This window comes from Toxorhynchites rutilus, chromosome 1, assembly GCF_029784135.1.
Source record: "Toxorhynchites rutilus septentrionalis strain SRP chromosome 1, ASM2978413v1, whole genome shotgun sequence".
NCBI lineage: Eukaryota > Metazoa > Arthropoda > Insecta > Diptera > Culicidae > Toxorhynchites > Toxorhynchites rutilus.
Window position 1 is genome coordinate 35,788,480 of NC_073744.1, and position 18,886 is coordinate 35,807,365.

The 18,886-nt window shown below is 37.5% G+C and overlaps 1 protein-coding gene across 1 annotated transcript in view; it reads right to left on the reverse strand.

The window, feature by feature from the left end:
* LOC129763531 (fatty-acid amide hydrolase 2-like) overlaps positions 1 to 18,886 on the reverse strand; it is a 33,300-nt gene that overhangs the window by 2,355 nt on the left and 12,059 nt on the right. The window contains exons 2-3 of the mRNA XM_055762688.1: positions 6,374 to 6,587; positions 5,969 to 6,298 (exon numbers count right to left, since the gene is read on the reverse strand). Of these exons, the coding sequence (XP_055618663.1) occupies positions 5,969 to 6,298; positions 6,374 to 6,587 (544 nt within the window). The remainder of the gene's footprint in view (positions 1 to 5,968; positions 6,299 to 6,373; positions 6,588 to 18,886) is intronic.

Consider the following 18,886-nt stretch of genomic DNA (forward strand, 5'->3'; position numbering starts at 1 on the left):
CATTTTCCAATTTTGTTGCTGTCGTTCTCAGTTGACACTCTCTAAACAAAAAGTTCACTTTCGGTGCAATGAAATTGGCTCAACGTGTTGATCTTCGGATTCATTGGAAGCGTTCTTGAACAGACTGCCAAATAAATGTTTTTTGAAGTTCATCCCTTCAAGAAAATCAACATGAACAAATTGTAATATTGAAATATATTGATACCGCGGGACATTTTGGCTTCTTTTGCCGAATGTGGGACGTTTCGCAGGACGTCATCTAACGCGGGACAATTCATCGAAATGCGGGACTGTCCCGCGTAAAAAGCTTAAAAAATAAAATCAAAAATCATCGAATGCCTGTCGCCTCCCGTTGATCCTGTATTCACCATCTATTATCAAAACGTAAGAGGCCTCGAGCTTCGGTTGATGCTCTCGACTTGTGACTACGACGCTCTAAATCTCACCGAAACCTGACTGTTAACGGAAATTCCGGATTGTGATCCACGCCAGACCACCAGTTCTTTAGTTGCGACCGCTATCGAGCTATCTACAGGGTGGACCATTTAAAGTGGAAGGATTTGTTTTTGCAATAGCAAAGTAAAGAAGTGGAATTTTAAAATTTTATTTTTGAAATTCATTTATTTTGGTCCAAGGAGATTTGTTCTAACTACTTTTTGATTATGATATCTCGTAAATGACCGCCTCTGGCCTTGACCGCAAAATGTGCCCTTTTTTCGGCATTTTCCATCACTTTGCCCAATGTTTCGGCCGATATGGCAGCAATTTCTTGTCGGATATTGTCTTTCAGCGCAGCCAGGGTCCTTGGTTTACCAGTGTATACCTTGGATTTTAAATATCCCCATAAAAAAAAAGTCAGGAGGCGTCAAATCAGGTGATCTCGGTGGCCAGTCATAATCGCCGTTTTTCGATATTAATCTTCCGGGGAACATTTCGCGCAATAATTTGGTCGTGGCAGCCGCTGTATGGCGTGGAACCAGTAATTGTCCAATTCATTTTCACGAACAAATGGCAATAAAAAATCGGTTATCATTGTCCGATAACTCTTGCGAACGATGACGACCTGATGTCGATGGAGTCTCTGCAACACTGGCTCGAATGGCATCAATATTCTCGTCGAAACGTCTTGGTCGTTGTCTGGACAGATGACTGGCATTACCAACACTACCAGACGATATAAATTTTGCATATAATCGACGTATAGTGTTGTCTCCAGGCGATGTTTTAACTTTATTTTTATTTTTCCACGCACGTTTAGTTAACACAATTGAGAAGTTATTTTGAATGTACAGCTGAGCAATTTCAGCGCGTTGTTTAGGTGTGTATCGTTCCATGGTTAAAATTGTACTGAAATGACGCTTCCAACGCGGTATGACATTTGTTAATCTGACATCTCTGTCAAAAGTTATGGGGTTGCCAGATGCTTCCACTTTAAATGGCCCACCCTGTCTGCTCCCCTTTCTGATTTGGATCTCTACAGTGCCATTGTAATCTTTGCATTGAGCGACTACAACCAAACGCTTCAGAGCTGCATCTTCGACGAGGACATAAACGGTTGTTTGCCATAAATCGCATCTACAGAACAAACCGATACTTACTTGACTTGGAGATCTCACTCACTCAGATAGACTTTTCACATTTGCGTTCATCAATGAACGGAGTTTTGTCACAGGCTCTTCGTTCTAAACCTGGAACGTTTTGCCATCGTCACTGACAATGTTTCTCTTCCACCTGAACTGTTATGTGAATTTGTTGTTGTGCGATTTTGAATAGCTGAAGAGCGTACTGTCTTTTATCGATTGGTTTCATATTCTGGACGAAGGTCTGGTTGATTCAATAGCTGAACGTTTCAACGAGAATCTGTATGAATTTTCGTAGCGCAAGTTCCCCTCCAATCACTTGTCGTAAACCCAACTCCGGCGTAGCCCTGGTGGATTTACCCTGATTTACTGAACGTGCGGAACGTAGTGTGGAAATCGCGCAAACTTTATTTGAGCATTAGATCGATCGACGATATAATAGTCTCCGATTAATTGAAACGAACTACAACGCATCATCCAATGCAATCGTCCAATCACGGAGAATACGTTCAACGTACTCAAGCAAATTAGAAGCAAAACCCATTTGCAATTTAGAACATCGTTAAATCGCACAGAATCGGATGCCATGAAGTTCATTCATGGCCACTGTCGCTAATCTGTTCGCGAACTTCTTCCAGTCAGTTTACAACTCAGTTTCACCGCCTCTACTCGCCACAAGTTTCGATCGCATCTGGGATCAGAACTTGAGTATCCCAACGTTTAGTTTCTTGCCGGACGAAATCATGCTCGGAACGTTCGACCGTCTCGTCCTTCGAAAGGACATTGACGAACTGCTAACGTGCTGCAATGTAAAGGGCATAAGAGTCAACTTAGGAAAATGCAAGGTGAGTTCTGTATAATTTCTGTAGAAGCGCCATCGTAGAACATCAGTACAACATTGGACCTGTTCCACTTACCTGGCGGTTCATCGACATCTTCTCTGTTTTGCACTTCAGCCCGTAATATCCTGGAATACGCTGCTCGTGTGTGGGCACGCATCGCTGGTCACCGGAGTATTAGGAAAAATCCAGAAAATTACATCGCACACTGCATGTTGATCGATATCGAAGCATTACGTGCGAGACGCACAGCCATTCAGCAACTGGTGATCTTTGACCTACTGCGCCGCAACATTGACTATCCCCAACTTTTCAGAGATTGTTCCTCTTCACGTCCCATAATGGCAGGTATGGATCACACAGTTTGAACAATCCACTTGATTTTTTGCTATGAGCCTTCAACGAAGTTAGCGTATATTTCGATTTTGTGACTTCTAAACCTGCTTCTTAAAATAGTATTTAGGATACTAGATAGAGTAGTCCTTGCGAACTATATTGAAGATGGAATAACAATAAATAAACAAATGAATAATAAATGGGCTATCTGAGGGAATTTCGAGTAGATTTAGAGCAGGGATTCTCAAACAATTTTGGGCGAGAGACCCCGTTTCCAGAATGAAGTTATACCATCGACCCCCATAGAAAAATTTCTCAAAAAATTCTATTCTATGTATAAGAAAAAAAAATTCTTATACATACAAAATACTTACCAATTTCAAGACTTTTTTTTATTTCAGTAAATAAACTTGTCAACATTATTTGATCAAAATTCAATAAAATGAGTAGACATAAAATTCTGTAAATATCAAGTGTAGCTAATATTTATTCACACAAATTTCATACAAAAATTCAGTGTGATAGATGAACCTGATGACTTTCTACCAATCTCCTTAGATCCGGTTCAATATTGGTGATTTGTAGCCTTAAATCTCCGCGCTCGTTGATTTTCAATCGGTTTCTTTGTTTTGTCAAAATGTTTGTTACCACAACGAAGCTTTTTTCGACAAGATATGATGATGGAAAAGCGATAAGGTATTTTTCAGCAATGTTCCACAATGCAGGATACTGTGTTTCAATGTTACGTTGCAACCAGAACTTCTGATAGCCTTGGTTGATCTTCGGATTAAGCTCCTCCTCTGTGCTGATGATAAACAATTCTTCTTGCATTATCATATCGGCTTCTTCCAGATTTATTATCCATTGAGGAATTTGTAAATTTAGGAGTTCTTCAAACTTCTCAGCAAAATCCTTGTGCAATGCATCCAAGTGAGTGATAATAATAGAATATCGTTTTGAAGCTTTTGTGATAATTTTAATGATGGGGAAACTGTGAATATTCTTTTCTGCTTAAATTTTGTTTATAAAGAATGAGTTTGCTCACAAATGCCGATATTATTGATTTAGTTTTAACCAAGTTGAGATCATCGCCTTGCAGCTGCAAATTTACTTTGTTCAACATACCAAAAAAATCAGTCCTGTAATAAAAATCTGTTTTACAATTGTTCAGATTTTCTATCAAAATCGGATCTCTTTCTTGTAAAAACTCTAATACAGATTCAAAAATAGGTGAAAATCTTTCTGAGCAAGAACCTCTTGATAACCAACGAACTTCAGTGTGCAGAAATAACAAAGTAATGACTTCGTCGTTTTCCTCACATAGCTGAGTAGGAACCGAGTAACCGACTATTCGAAGAATTGCTTCGAATCTTGTTGACAGCAATTATAACATATGGTAAAGACTGATGTGATCTAGGACTCAGATTTTTCGCTACTGAATGCAGTCTTTGAATCACGCTGTGAATGATCAGTACCTCAGACAGTTGTTGCTTTGAGTGAGCTATAAAACCACTATGACGACCAATCATAGATGGTGCACCATCAGTCGCAACAGAAACAAGGTTCTTCCATGGAATTAGCTTTGTCAGAAAAAGCTGGAGCTCAGCCTGGAAGATCGATTCTCCTCTTGTATCAGTCTCAAAATATGCAGCAAAAAACGGTTCTTGGCTTATGTTTTCATCTCTGATATATCGAACATACCCTAACAACAGAGCTTCATTGCCGGATGATGTAGATTCGTCCAACTATAGAGGGAATCTGTTGGTGGGTCAGCAACACAGACTGAATCAATACACCGGGAAGATTCCGGTGGCGAAGCAGTAGCACAGACTGCAACGGCGAAGCCAATGGAAATGTTAAAATCAGCTTGAGACAGACTTCGAATCGAATCGTTCGAACGAATGTAACTCAGTAACTTCGCTTCGACCAGAACTACTTCGGCATTCGCCGTCAACATAATTTGAATTGACTAGAAAATGAATTGAGGACCGTTGAGAGTGAGGATGACTGATGAATCATTCTAGTCAATACTTATTCTAACTGACGTGACTAATGAATACAAATCTGCCTCTTCATTCAACCTAACTTCAATCCACTCTTCTACTCCCCCTGACATGAATCTTGTTACCCGCGTACACAATCTTATTTTCATGTCCACATAAAGTGAAACGAAAACATGATTTCTGATGCAAAAAAGTAGTTACACCATTAATGGACGGTTTATTGTCTACCCACCACGAACTCAAATCAACGAACTTAGACAGTTATCGGTTGGGCTATAAAGGTCCTCGTGTTTACCAATACAATACTAACATAATTTGTCAGTGTTTCTGAACACAAAACTGTACGCTATTTTAAATGTGTGAGTAATTTTTGTGTGCGATACAAAAAAAATCTTGCTCACCTGTAGTATATGTCAAACCACGGTGAACTTATATATCGATACATGCATGAGTGATACATGAGAGAGAGAATCAAATTCATTTTGGGGGAAGTCACTTCAATATGCATTGAATCTCAATGTCTGTTGAGTCATGTTGACGCAGAAACTGCTGGAAGAAGCCAAAACTCATTTCCCACTGAAATGAATTTCTTCCTAGTCCGCTGACTATCCTCAGTTTGCCTTTGCCGAGCCCTGATGATGGCTGTTACATGAATCAACACACGCGAGCTGAAACGCAAGAGCGACGAGAAAACAAAACATCCGATTTCACCTTCAACTCGTGGAACCCAGTATAGCTGTTGCCATCGCAGTAGATGACTTCGGTAGATCCGAGAATCTCCTGATCAAAAAGCTTGTTTTGGTGTGGGGCTTTCCCAGCTGTTATGCTATCTAGCTCATCTTTCACTGTTTCCACCTCAAGCAGATAGCAGTCGTACTTTGAGAGGGAGAACTTTGTGCAAAAGGAATTTGTTAGAAATCCTCGCGCAGTGATGCTGCTGCATGTAATAATCGGTGAAGCCCATCTCGAGAATTTTGACATTTCTGTACATACTACCAATGTTTGGCAATTATTAGATGAGCGTGCTATCATTAAAGGTCCAATGAATAATGAAAATTAAAAAAAAATTCGGCCGAAACCTGTCTAGACCAACTCATATGCACTGTGTAAATGCGTTATTACTTTGAAGCTCTTACATATCTCTGGAAACTCAAACACTAGAGTGATTGTAATGTTATGAGACCATTAGACTAGTTTCCCCAACACTCACCAGCCGTTGGTTTGTGCCCAAAGATCCCGTTGAACATTGCCGGCACACGGATTGATCCAGCCACATCCGAACCAACACCGAACAGTGAAGCACCGGCGGCAATGATAGCACCCTCTCCCCCTGAAGAACCTCCAGCCGTTCGTCGATTATCGTATGGGTTGCAAGTTCGGCCCGTTATGTGATTGTATGACTCCCAGCTCAGACAGTATTCCGGCGTGTTGGACACCAACAGTGGGATACATCCAGCGTTTCGTAGTTGGGCAACAGCTTCACCGTCGCCACTGGCCCTCACTCCCTGGCGAGGCAGCGAGCCTCCGGTGTACAAGGCACCTGAGAAAGAAACATTTGGTAACATCTCAAACGTTTAGCCCTACCAACTCAAGCATCGCACATCTCACATCTCACCTTTAAGCATACAGCTCTCTTTCACCGTAAATGGCACCCCAAGCAGTGGATAGTTTTTGATAAGCCAAATAGTTTGCATGTTGGCGATCATGTCGTCCGACTTTTTCGCCTCTTCGATGGCCGCTTCGAAACGTTCCTCCACCACTGCATTGATCAGCGGATTCACCTCCCGGATTCGATCGATGTATGCCCGCACCACGTCTTCCGAGCGGAGCTATCAGTTGGAAATGAAAATTGTGAAAAAAATATATCGTTAGCTTATGTTCCGTAAATCTTCCAAGTTCGAATGACAGAGGAATGCTAATTGATGGCACCTTTTTGTTCAGAACAATTCGCTCGCGAGACACAAACTTCCAGCGACAGCGAAGATCAAGTTCAAGGTGAGACGCTGGCGCTTACCTAGGTTAATTATTTTTATTACTACTAATGCAGTGTTACATTTTTATCGACGGGGCCTCGAAATGCACTCGAAGTACAAGTAAAAACTAATATAAAATGTGTTGAAGTATCTTTTTAGGTACGCTCATTAAAGTTTTTTTCCCGACACGTTGAACGTTTAATTTGTTATACATTTGCTTTTTTTATGATATTATATAATATAACCGATAATGGGAAACTTCTCGAGAAAGAAATACGAAGAGCTTTCTCGTTCGAATATTTTCAGTTCTCTACCTCGATTCCAATGTATCGGGGGATAAAGAAATATAAACGGTACACAGGAGTGGTCTTCGATTGATTGAGATTCACAACTCGAAAGTTAACCGGTATGTGATTCTAGTCTTCAAATTCCTATGTTAATTCTTTTATTGACTTTTTGAAAGTGTAAAATGACTAGAAACGGATAGATTTCACAGACGAAAATATATTCTCAAAAACATTCTTTACTCCGTAGAATGTTCATATTACCGTTCGACAACACAATGCATAAGAAATTCTATAGCGTCAAACGATTCATTGTAAATAAAGTATGCACATACTTAATCTATCACACGTTCAGGTCAAATGTTACTCGTGATAAGCATAGTGTTGAACTTCTTCGGTTCTTAATACAAACTGAAATGAAACCATTGGCCTATTGATATTTAGAATGTGCATTGAGAGTATGGAAGGAATTACATTCAAAAGTTTGATTATTTCATGATATCTTGCGCATGAACTTATTGATACACCCAGAATTAATTTATAGCATATGTTCGTACCGCCCAAAATTTATTTTTCATTATCACATCCACATTTTATTACTAAGCACATGTTCATGGGTCCAATCGCATAACTGTTCATTGATTGATCTTCTAATCTACCCTTTGAAATATAAAATTTAACTATAAAATTTCAGTACTTCTACCAAAACTCGACATTATAATATCAGATTATTTTCAGACTAGTGCAATATTTTTCATCCTCTTGCAAATAACATGTTTCTCCGTTACATGGAATGAATTTTTGATACAGAAAATATGATAGAATGAAGACAGACCTAAATCGGACAGTTCCTTCCTCGAGTTCCGAGCTATTTCGTATGATCCTATGACTTACGGGCTATGCATAGACGTTCATAGTCCAAGACTATAAAAATGAAACGATTTTATAATGATTAATTTTCCATGATGTTACACACATGTTTTTTTCAACAAATATGATTTTCTATAGATATTGTTCTAAATCGAGAACAGTTAATCTTAGGATAATAATTTCTGTATAGTCTTTTCCAGCAGAATTTTGTGTAAAATTAGTTTTTTCGCATTACTTCTCCCGAAAACTTACAATTTTTCGAAGTATTTGAATTTTGTCAATTTCTAGGAATTAATATTAACATTGGCGTAAGATGATTCATTCACCACAAGTCGTCAAACTTAAATCAATTGAATCAATAGAAATCAAATCAAAAATATTTTTTCTGAAAATTTCGCCTAGAATGCAGTTGTAAAACATTTGAATTGATGTATTGAAGTACCTTAAAAGTACCTAAATTTTTAGTTTAGGCTTTGTATTAATTTTTCCCAAAAATGCATGATAAACTTGATTTTTTAATTGCAAACTTGAATGTTATGTTATATCCCACTATTTAAAATGTTCCAGAACAGTATATTATGCAAAATTTTCTTATCTTTCAAATTAATGCAATTAAAAAATTCAAAGTGTTTTTTTTTTCATAGTTGAGATTTGAGCTTGATTTCATGATTGAGAATCAATGAATCGTGAGTTGTTTGTGTCATATGTGCCCGCGAGCACTTTGGAAGTAATCTGGACACTCAATGCAGAATGGTCGATAAGGATTTGAAAAATAATGGAATATTTTAATACGTTTTTAATACGCTCTGAAAATTCTCCGAACTATGTTGGAAAAGGTTCTGTATTTCGCTATTGACTAAAGGTGAATCGGAAATCCAGAGCGAAGATGAATCGGCATTTGCTGTGATCGATCATACAAAAATAGTGGAGCGGAATGCGACATCGATAATCTTGAGTGATTTTTTGAACACTGTAATTCTGTCATAAAACTATGCATTTGTCAAAGTAATAACTAGATCTTGTATAGAACATTTTCAAGATTCCACAATCGCCCATCGATTTGCTGTGCGATCGTTTTGTCATGAAATATTCATGTTCCAAAATGAAGGATATTTTCTCATTCGATCGAGAATATTACTGTAGTAAAAGGTTCTACTGGAGTTTGACGTATGCATTAACTAGCGTCATTTATTAGAACTCGAATCGAATTCGAACACCCGGCATGATAATGTGAGACGCTAACCACTCGGCCACGGGTGCACCAATCAACCTGCAATCAAATGGAAGCAAATTGATCAGGTTGATTGGATTATTACTGGTGAATATGTTAATGGATTTCCAGATGGAATAAGTACACTTCTGGAATAAAGCTGTGAATGTAAATTAACTTTCTTGTATCAAATAAGTATTCTATGTGATATCAACACATTTTTTGCAAGTGTTTCGAAAATCGTGAACTAAAACTGTATTTGAAAATGATTTTAAATTCGTTCATTCGATTGGCGTTTGCAATCACAACTGGTAAAACTCAAGACCAGTCTTTGTAGTTTTGTAGTTTATATTCAGATGCGGATTGTCCCTAACCTGGTCAACTGTACATTGCGTGTTCCCATGTTAGCAAACCAGATAGCCTTTGTATCTTTGCTGATAATGGAAAAGCAAAACATATTCTGCTTTCACAAGTATTTCAAAATTAAACTCATATGAAGTATGTGCTTTGTTATGCTACTCATTTCTCTGCTATACAACAACATGGGCCACAAACAAAGCTGGTACAATATGGTACAGCTAGTAAAATTTGAAATAAAATAAACTTAAATGGAATTAAAATTCAATTCAGTTAATTCCTTAGTTATTATAATTAAAAAAGGAAAATGTCCACGTGGACAAAGGGGGTAGGAGTATGAAGACGTCCACGCTTGTCCACGGAGAGGGAGAGGGAAGTCTAAAACCATACTTTTACTGTCCACGTGGTATGTGGACAGCCCCCTATGGAATTCATCTTCGCGGATAATCCGCACCGAATATCACCCGCTCGCGGATAATCGAGGTTCAACTCTATAACGAAAGAACGATTTAGCGAAATATGAAATATGCTATTTCCCCTTCTCGTTACACGCTCTATTTACAATTTCGTGGGGTGATCCCCCTACAAAGAAATTAAAGACGTAGTCCTACGTCAAAAACAATACCTCAAATAATTGACAAAACCTCAAGGTCAAGACGAAAACATGTTCGTATTTCTTATTGGCGTATCCTATACAAAAAGTCCCGTCAACCATTAGTGCATTATTTTATTTTCTTCATTTCGTCAAACTATAGTAGACAACAATTATATACATTTCATTACAATTACAATATACTTAATGAATAATTGATAGCTATATTTATGAAAATCAATTATTAGAGGTATCATGTATTTTGTATTAATAATGAATTACGAAATGCAACGCAGCAAACATATATGACAAAACTGTAATTCACGAATACAATGATCTTTCAGTCAATGACTTTTTCAATAATTTCTTCGTCATTGTCACATCAGTTACATTACTGTACTTATTGTACGTTCTCATCATTCTATTAAGTGGACCATTCATAGCATATAAAGTTCGAAATGAGGTTGTCTTGAACAAATTTCGTGCTCGCAAGGCTCGTGTTGGTGCATAAAAATTTAGATTTCCAAGTAAGTTTTCAGAACTAATCCTGTGTGGAACTAAGTCACTTCAACATGAAATTGTGGCAATTTCTCTGCGTTTCTCAAGTGTTTCAATATTTATTAACATACAACGGGCTTCATATGGGGGAAGGGGATATGTTGTCCAGCCTAGCTTTCTCAGGGCAAATAATAAAAATTGTTTTTGTACTGATTCTATTCGATGGGAGTGCAGTTCTTGATAGGATGCCCATACAACACTGCAATATTTTAAAATAGATCTAACAAAACTTACATACAATGTTTTTATTGTGTATTGATCACTGAAATTGTAACTAAATCTTTTTATGAAACCGAGCATACTATTTGCTTTATTGATCATTGTATTGTAATGTTCGCCAAAAGTGAGTTTCGAATCAAGAATTATACCTAAATCTCTAATTTTGACGCATCTCTCTACAGTTTCAAATCCTAGAGAACATATGAAGTCATAAGTTTCATGTTTTCGAGTATTCGATATTACATTTTTTCACATAATATCTAAAAGACTTTTCACGCACCATTCGAAGAAAACATCTACTTCTTGTTAGAAAATCACAAGATCACTACATTTGGTTACTTCCATGTACAATTTCATATCATTAGCATACATTAGAATGTTGAGGGTAGTTAATACTAGTGACACATCATTTACGAATAGAATAAAAAGCAAAGGGCCTAAGTGAGAACCTTGTGGAACTCCGGATGTGACATACACTGGACTGGAGATTTTCCCTCTGAAGCGAACAAACTGTGTTCTATTGGTAAGGTAAGATTCTACCCACTTCAATAGAGCTCCAGTTACTCCCCCATACGTTGGAGCTTGAAAATAAGCATTGGAATATCTACTCTGTCGAAAGCCTTGCTGAAGTCTGTATAAAGAGTCTCGACAACGTTGCCTCTATCCATTACCGCAAGAGGATAGGATACAAATTCTAACAGATTTGTGGCAGTGGATCTTCCTTTATAAAAACCATGTTGATTCGGTGAAATATAATGTTTTAACTGATTGAACATTTTAGTATTGACAATGGATTCAAATAATTTGGGAATACAAGATAATATGGCGATGCCACGATAGTTTTTTATGTCAGAACGGTTACCAGATTTGAATATGGGTAGTAGGATTGATTTTTTCCAGACAGAAGGAAATATTGCGAATTTTAGAGATAAAATGAAAAGCAAGGACAAAGGATGAACGAAAGCCGATGCCAACTTTTTCAACAACATTGGAGGGATACCATCCGGCCCGGGACCTTTAGATGAATCTAGATCCTCCAGCGCGACAAGAAGTTCGTTAGCGGTAATATTATCAATTGAGACCGAGTTTGCACATTCGGGTAAAAACGAAAAATAATCGTAATCTCGAACCATGTTATTTGTTGTATAGTTACCTTGGAAAAAACGGGCGAATTGATTACTAATATCACTGTCATTTGATCCAACGTATTCTCCAAATTTCATACTTGATGGGAAATTATTAGATTTCATCTTATCGCTGGCAAAATTGAAAAATTTCTTAGGATCGGCTTTAATATTATTTTCTATCCTTGTAATATAGCTTTCATATTGTAGTCATATTTTCGTATCAAGGTTTTTACAAATATCTTTGTATATGGTTAAATTATCCAAAGTTTGGTTTGCTTTGTATCTTTTATGAGCTTTTTGTTTTTGAGATTTTTAATATCACGGGTGAACCATGCTGGTGTTTTTGAATTTGTATTAAGTTTTTTCTTTCTTTTTGGAACATGTTCGCCTATGATTCTATACAGATTATCATCAAAAATTTCAACAGCTTTGTCTATGTTCCTTTCATGTTTAAGTAGAAAAGACCAATTTATATCCTTAAGCTTACAATTAATTTGCTCGTAGTCTGCTATTTTGGCGGGGCGTGTACTTGTGTAAGAGTATTCTATAGCGGTGTGGATTTTTTTATTTTTCCAAAGAGGACATTCAGCTTTCGAAACATGGAAATCTTCTGTGCAATTAGTAAACAACAAGTCTAGGGAACAATTTAGTTCATTTGAAATAGGATTGATTTGACATAGACCTAGTTGGCTTGTTTTATCGAAAATAAGGTGCAATGTCTCATTTCCGCCTACAATCGGGAGTAAGATTGATTCGTTCTCCTCGTCTACAATGAAATCAATTGTATTTTGATTGAAGTCCCCGTAAATATGGATTTTAATTTTAGGGTCGAGTTCATCAACAAATGGCTCTACAATATTTAAAAATTTCTCATAAGAATGTTTTTTGGCAAAATTAGGAGGGAAATAGATAGATACCAAAACATTTGTTTGGCCATTAATAAATACTTTAACCCACACATCATCAAATTCTATATGTTGTTCACTAGGAATACGAACTGCGTTTAACAGGGCATTAACAGCAATGAGTACAGAATTGCATTAGAATCTCCACTCATTTCTTTCGCCATTTGTCAGCTTCTCATTTGAATACTCCACATCATTTAGTATACGGTTAACTTCTTCAAGACATCAATTAACTCGTTTGACGCACGAAGCAAAAAAAAAAACGTTTATAGTCGCGCATCTAATGGTCTGGCACTAACAATTATTTCTGTCACGTGTTTTTACTTTATCGGATGACAACGGGGTGTTATGTCTGGACATAATTTGTTTCAGAGAGTATCTCATCAATTATGAGGAGTCCTTTTAGATGGACAGTGTTTGATAGCAATGATGCAATGCGCCTATGAAGAGTGTCCTTTTTCGTGTCATCAATTTATTATGTAGTTATATTGATTGCGAAATACTGATTAGGTATTCACTACTTTACTCTCGTGCCTGACCGTTTGTTTGTTTGCGTGGTTTTCATGCCACAGCCCTATGCAGTGGGTGGACGTCCACCCTAAAAAGTAGGTTATGAATTGTTATAGTCACGATGCTCATGAAACCCCCTAATCACGCGCCCCCGTTCTGCTGTGCCAGTTCGGTCGATTAAAGGTGCCTATCACGATGACACGTGCGGCTAGTAATTGCCGTGTTAACATTGCGCGGTTTATCTGGCCATGTTAAACGCGTATATGTGGACGGAATAACTTTCGCCGCGATGCGAGTGACCGCATTAGAACCGCCTAGGAAATGAGTTTAGAGAGATCGCTGAATGTCAGGCAACTTGCAAAAATCAAAACTCATGGAAAAGCTCCTATGTCGTTCTAAACTGTTTTCATTTCTTCCGGTTTTGGCAAGCTTAAATTAACTTGTGTGCAAAAGAACATACGAAAACACAGAAAAAACAATGCTTCGCATTCGCGTGGTCGCTGAACCTAATAATACAACGGGTTGAGCTAATTAAAATACGACATTCGGGGTTCGCTGCTGTGGAACCGAGGTTTCGAAGTATCAAAGACATTTGTAAATCGACAAGAAAAAAAAAACTTCATCAACACGAGTTGTTGGCGTTTCACGTTGTTATTTAACAATGTTTTGAAAGGAATCGTTTTTCGAATAAAATGAGGAATAAAAATGCGACATTGGTTCTAAATGTTTGATTGAACATTATAGTCTGTTTTGCTGAATTAGGACGTTTATGAACCTGTAACTTGATGCTTTGAACTTGAAACTTAATTTTTTTTCTCTCAAAAGATGACGTTACGATAAGTTTTTGTGGCTCAAAATGATTACGCATGGATGGGGAAGTAATGTAAGCAAAGTTAGGATTCAGTGTACACTTTTCCACTAAACTGTGACCAACTATTTCTATTCAAAATATCGATTCATTAAGTTTATCAGCGATCATTCAGAACGTTTTCCTCATCCTTTTCTCGTCGCCCAACTTTTCCAATTTGTCAAGGTCGTATAAACGTTTGCATACCTTGGCCCTGCACCGGTTTAAGTGCGCTACACATACACCGTCCCGTCACCGTGAAGTCATCGTAAGGGAATGAAATGTCTAATATTCTCTCATGGAAATCGTATGGTATCATTCACATACACCATCACCGGCAGCATTGACGTCGGCAAAATAAGTCCAAGAGAATAGTTGACGGGACGGTGACGGTGACGGTGACGCTATATGTGTAGCGCACTTTAAGGAACGTAACTGTGGCATCGCACATCCACCAACAGCTTCCAAAACAGTTGAACGGAACGAATTGACCACCGTGGTCGCCATCAAGAATGTGGCAGAAATCGAACCGTTAATACTCCCAGAAATCACGAGATGAGATGAATTGGTCAAAATTCGATAGCTCAAACGAGAAAACTCGCTCTATTTATCAAAAAATTAAACCATCACGACTATCAAACATCAATATCACATAACTTTCACGAGTGAGCAGACGGTTGATATCTCCACTTCGGCACTCGGCTTAATACTTTCGTTGTTATTAGATATATCGGGTTCGTTTTGATCCGATGGATTTGCTCACCGAGCGGGATGTGAAGAGAAGTTTTTTTTATCCCATTCGTTTATTTTATTTAGGCTCATTAACATTTTCAGCTGTAACAATTTATCCGAATTTAATCGTCTACATTTTTATCTTATGGGGTAAATTATGCAAGATCGCCTTGTCGACGTAAGAGTAAGGCCGAGGACATAGTAAACGCGATGCAATGCGGTCGCGGGCGCATGATCGTTCGCGGGAGAGCACTTTTGTTCACGAATGCGGAAATCAAATGCAAACCGCCCGGACCTGACATAGTAAACGCGATGATCGGAACAAAACACGAATCAGTGCGACAAACTGCGAAAATTCAAATCCAAAAAGTTCTAATTCTTATATAGCGCCATCTTCTTCGGCGAATTGGGCGACAGAATTGGAAGCAACTTCTCTCCACGAAGGTTTTCGTAGTCAAAGATGTTGCGTGTCCGCTTACTACGAAACAATCATCCAGAGATGGTGATCCAGCCTCTCTCCGTTCACACACGCTCGGCTTTGCAACAAGAGACATCGTACTATCAATAACACAACAATGGGAGCCTATTATCAAATGTCTGTCACACTGTGTTCGGTCCTACTGGAATACTCTTAGGCCGAGGACATAGCAAATGCGGTGCGATGCGAAGTGATTAGTTGAAGCTCATCGCGTGCTATGACATACTGATCGTTTGAAACCGCGCGTTTTTTGATGTTTCACTCCACTCCATTCTACATGTAAACAACCCAGCACAAGGATGCCAGATATGATAACATGTCTTCATTTTGTAAACAGTTGAATTGTGAGATCTTTTTTATCTGTGAACATGGTAAATGGAAAGCCCTAAACGCAACGTTTTCATCATATGCATTATGTAAATTAGAACAAAGTTATATAATTCATCGAACAAAACGAAAATAATGATTCAATAACTCAATCTTTATTTTCGTTCGATGAGTTCGATTGTAAAGACATTGATAAAAAACGTCTGGCAGCCATCATTTGCGTTCACTCGCGGCAAAACACTCCACACACAGTTTCGCCGCCTTGAAATCGCGTTTACTGTGTCAGGTCCGGGCGGTTTGCATTTGATTTGCTTACTCTTACGTCGACAAGGCGATCTTGCATAATTTACCACATATGATAAAAATGTACACGATTAAATTATTACAGCTGAAAATGTTAATGAGCCTAAATAAAATAAACGAATGGGATAAAAAAAACTTCTCTTCACATCCCGCTCGGTGAGCAAATCCATCGGATCAAAACGAACCCGATATAGGGTAAATGATCTTGGTTTGTCCAATTTGGGGTGTTTTTACGCAACTAGTAAATGCAAATCGATTTTTCTTCATGAAAATCACACATAATCGATACGAGTTTGGGTTTGTTGAAAAGCCCCAAGTCTCTAGTTGCTAATACTACCATAAGGTGTTGAAATTATTCAAATTTTTAGGTTTTTTAACGATTTTCCTTAAAGAAGAATTATGATCATGGTTTGACCACTTCTGATCATGGTTTGCCCAAAAAAATGATAATGGTTTGTCCGGTTTTAGAAATCTCCATTTTTGAATGAAAACATTCGAATTCACAATAAGATGTTGCATTTATCATTGCTTGAGTTTACTGTCATCATATTGATTCATTTATAATTTAGGCTTTCTTCAGAATATTGCCTTATCTTGGGCATTTTAGAAGTGTTCACCTCTACACAATCAACACAGAAAAATCATACTTCTGCTATGCGTGAAGCACACCATAAACAAACTGCAGCGCGCCAAGCGGTTGCCATAGAAATCATGTGGACAAAACAACATTATTGAATTGGATAACTCATGATCAGAATTGAGGTCATCAAAATGCGTTAATTTTATGGTTTAGCTATGTAAATCCGATACAAATGGTGAGCAAGCATGATGTTTACAATATTTATAAGTGTTGTAATCCAGAAAAGGTCTGAATACGTGCCAAATAATCATCTGGTGATCGATTAAAAGTTAGCTCGAATGAGGGGCGCATTGACACAAATAGAAGGTGTATTTTATAATCCTTTAAAACATGTGATTTCGTAAAAATATACTATCAAACTACTATAAATCATGTAAAAGGCAATTTCATTTATATGTTTCGAAACATTCGAAGGCCTTATTTGACACAGGAGCGCTGAATTAGAGCATTCAAAAAAGTGGGCAAACCATGATCATATTTTCGACTGGACACCCTATCTAATAACAACGAAAGTATTAAGCCGAGTGCCGAAGTGGAGATATCAACCGTTTGTTCACTCGTGAATGTTATGTGATATTGATGTTTGATAGTCGTGATGGTTTTATTTTTTGATATTCAAAATTTAGTCACGTTCACAAATTGCATTTTGCGCTGCTGGAGTTTTACTTTCAATTTCTTCCTCTTACACATTTGTTTGTTGTTTGTTTGTTTGGCGGTGCAAATTTAGTCTCATTATAAGCCATTTGTATGAATTGGGAGTATTTGACGAATTCGTGCATCCGAAGATGTGTGCCAACGAGATTTGATATTCCGAGCGCATTTATTCTCAAAATCAATCTGCTGGTAACGTGTTAATGTATCCGTTTTTGTTGGTTTTCGAACAAATGCATCACTTTACATAATCAACAAATAGTATTTTAGAGGCTTGACTCTAACAGCAGATTGTAGCTAGAACTAATTTCTCTGTATTGATGCAGAACAACAATTGAGCTCGTAAATTGAAAAACCGAAACTCTGGGAACTGTTCATGTTTTGTATAGTTATCGCCAACGATTGATCTGTGGATGAGGATGTGGCGGATTATACTACTTTAGTAATAACCAGTAATCTGTAAAAATGGGTAGCATGGGCCCTCCGATCTTCGAACATTCGGATAGCCCTGCTCAATTCATCGTGAAGGGAGTCACTAAAAAGGTTGACGATTGTACAACACGCGGAGTAATGAAGTCAACAAGAACAACAAGAAGCCCCATAATATTTGGAACACATTACCGTAATGCGTTTTTCAAGCATGACATAATACAACAAGCCGAATAAAGCTCACAAGAGTATTGTGTTTTGTTTACAAACATAGTATACATAGTATACTTTCAAGATGGCTGCAAAGCGGTTTCGACACCTTAGGATATACTTTTAAGCGCATTTCTCCCTAGTGTGTTTTGAATGATGTAACACACATATATTTCGGTAACTCGGTAATCGGCGACTAAACAGTATGTAAAAAAAAGTTGACACATCCCTACTCCTAATTGGCAAATGTTTGATTTTCGTTCGCAAAAACTAATAATTATTCGATAATTATTCGGTTATTCGTATTTGTAATATATATTTTTAGTACATATCATTTTCTAATTAAATTTGCTTGAAAATATCTTCGTCTTAAGGAATTATATCATGAGAAATTAAAAACTAAAGCAAAACATACACAACAAGTTAATCAAAACAAATATAACCAAAAATTCCTAGTTGAATTTCTCGTTTTGAAGATTTCGTGATCAAAGTTGGTGTTATGTTGTTGCAAAATGCCCAAAACCCCACAAATTCAACTATCCGAAACATGATATCGTCTGATTATGCAAAGATACGATTGCCAAAATAGTTCAAAGGTTGAAAAAGAGAGCGAAATTGACTTCATAAACAAGGTTTTCAGGGTCGTGTGGTATCTAAGAATCTATAACTATCAAAAGTGCAATTCCAGATCGTTCAAGGAACTCTTGCCACGTCATGGAACAAATCAACTCATTCGATGACTTTATTAGTTCATTGATACGTATTCTAGGCCTGTAGCTTTATTAGTTCGTTATGTTTTATGTTTCACTCTGTTTACTGGTTCAGTTCAATGCTACGAAATTGAAATGAGGCTCAAGTTAGACTCTCACTTTTGTAGGGGAACATAATTGTGCCACCATTATATTG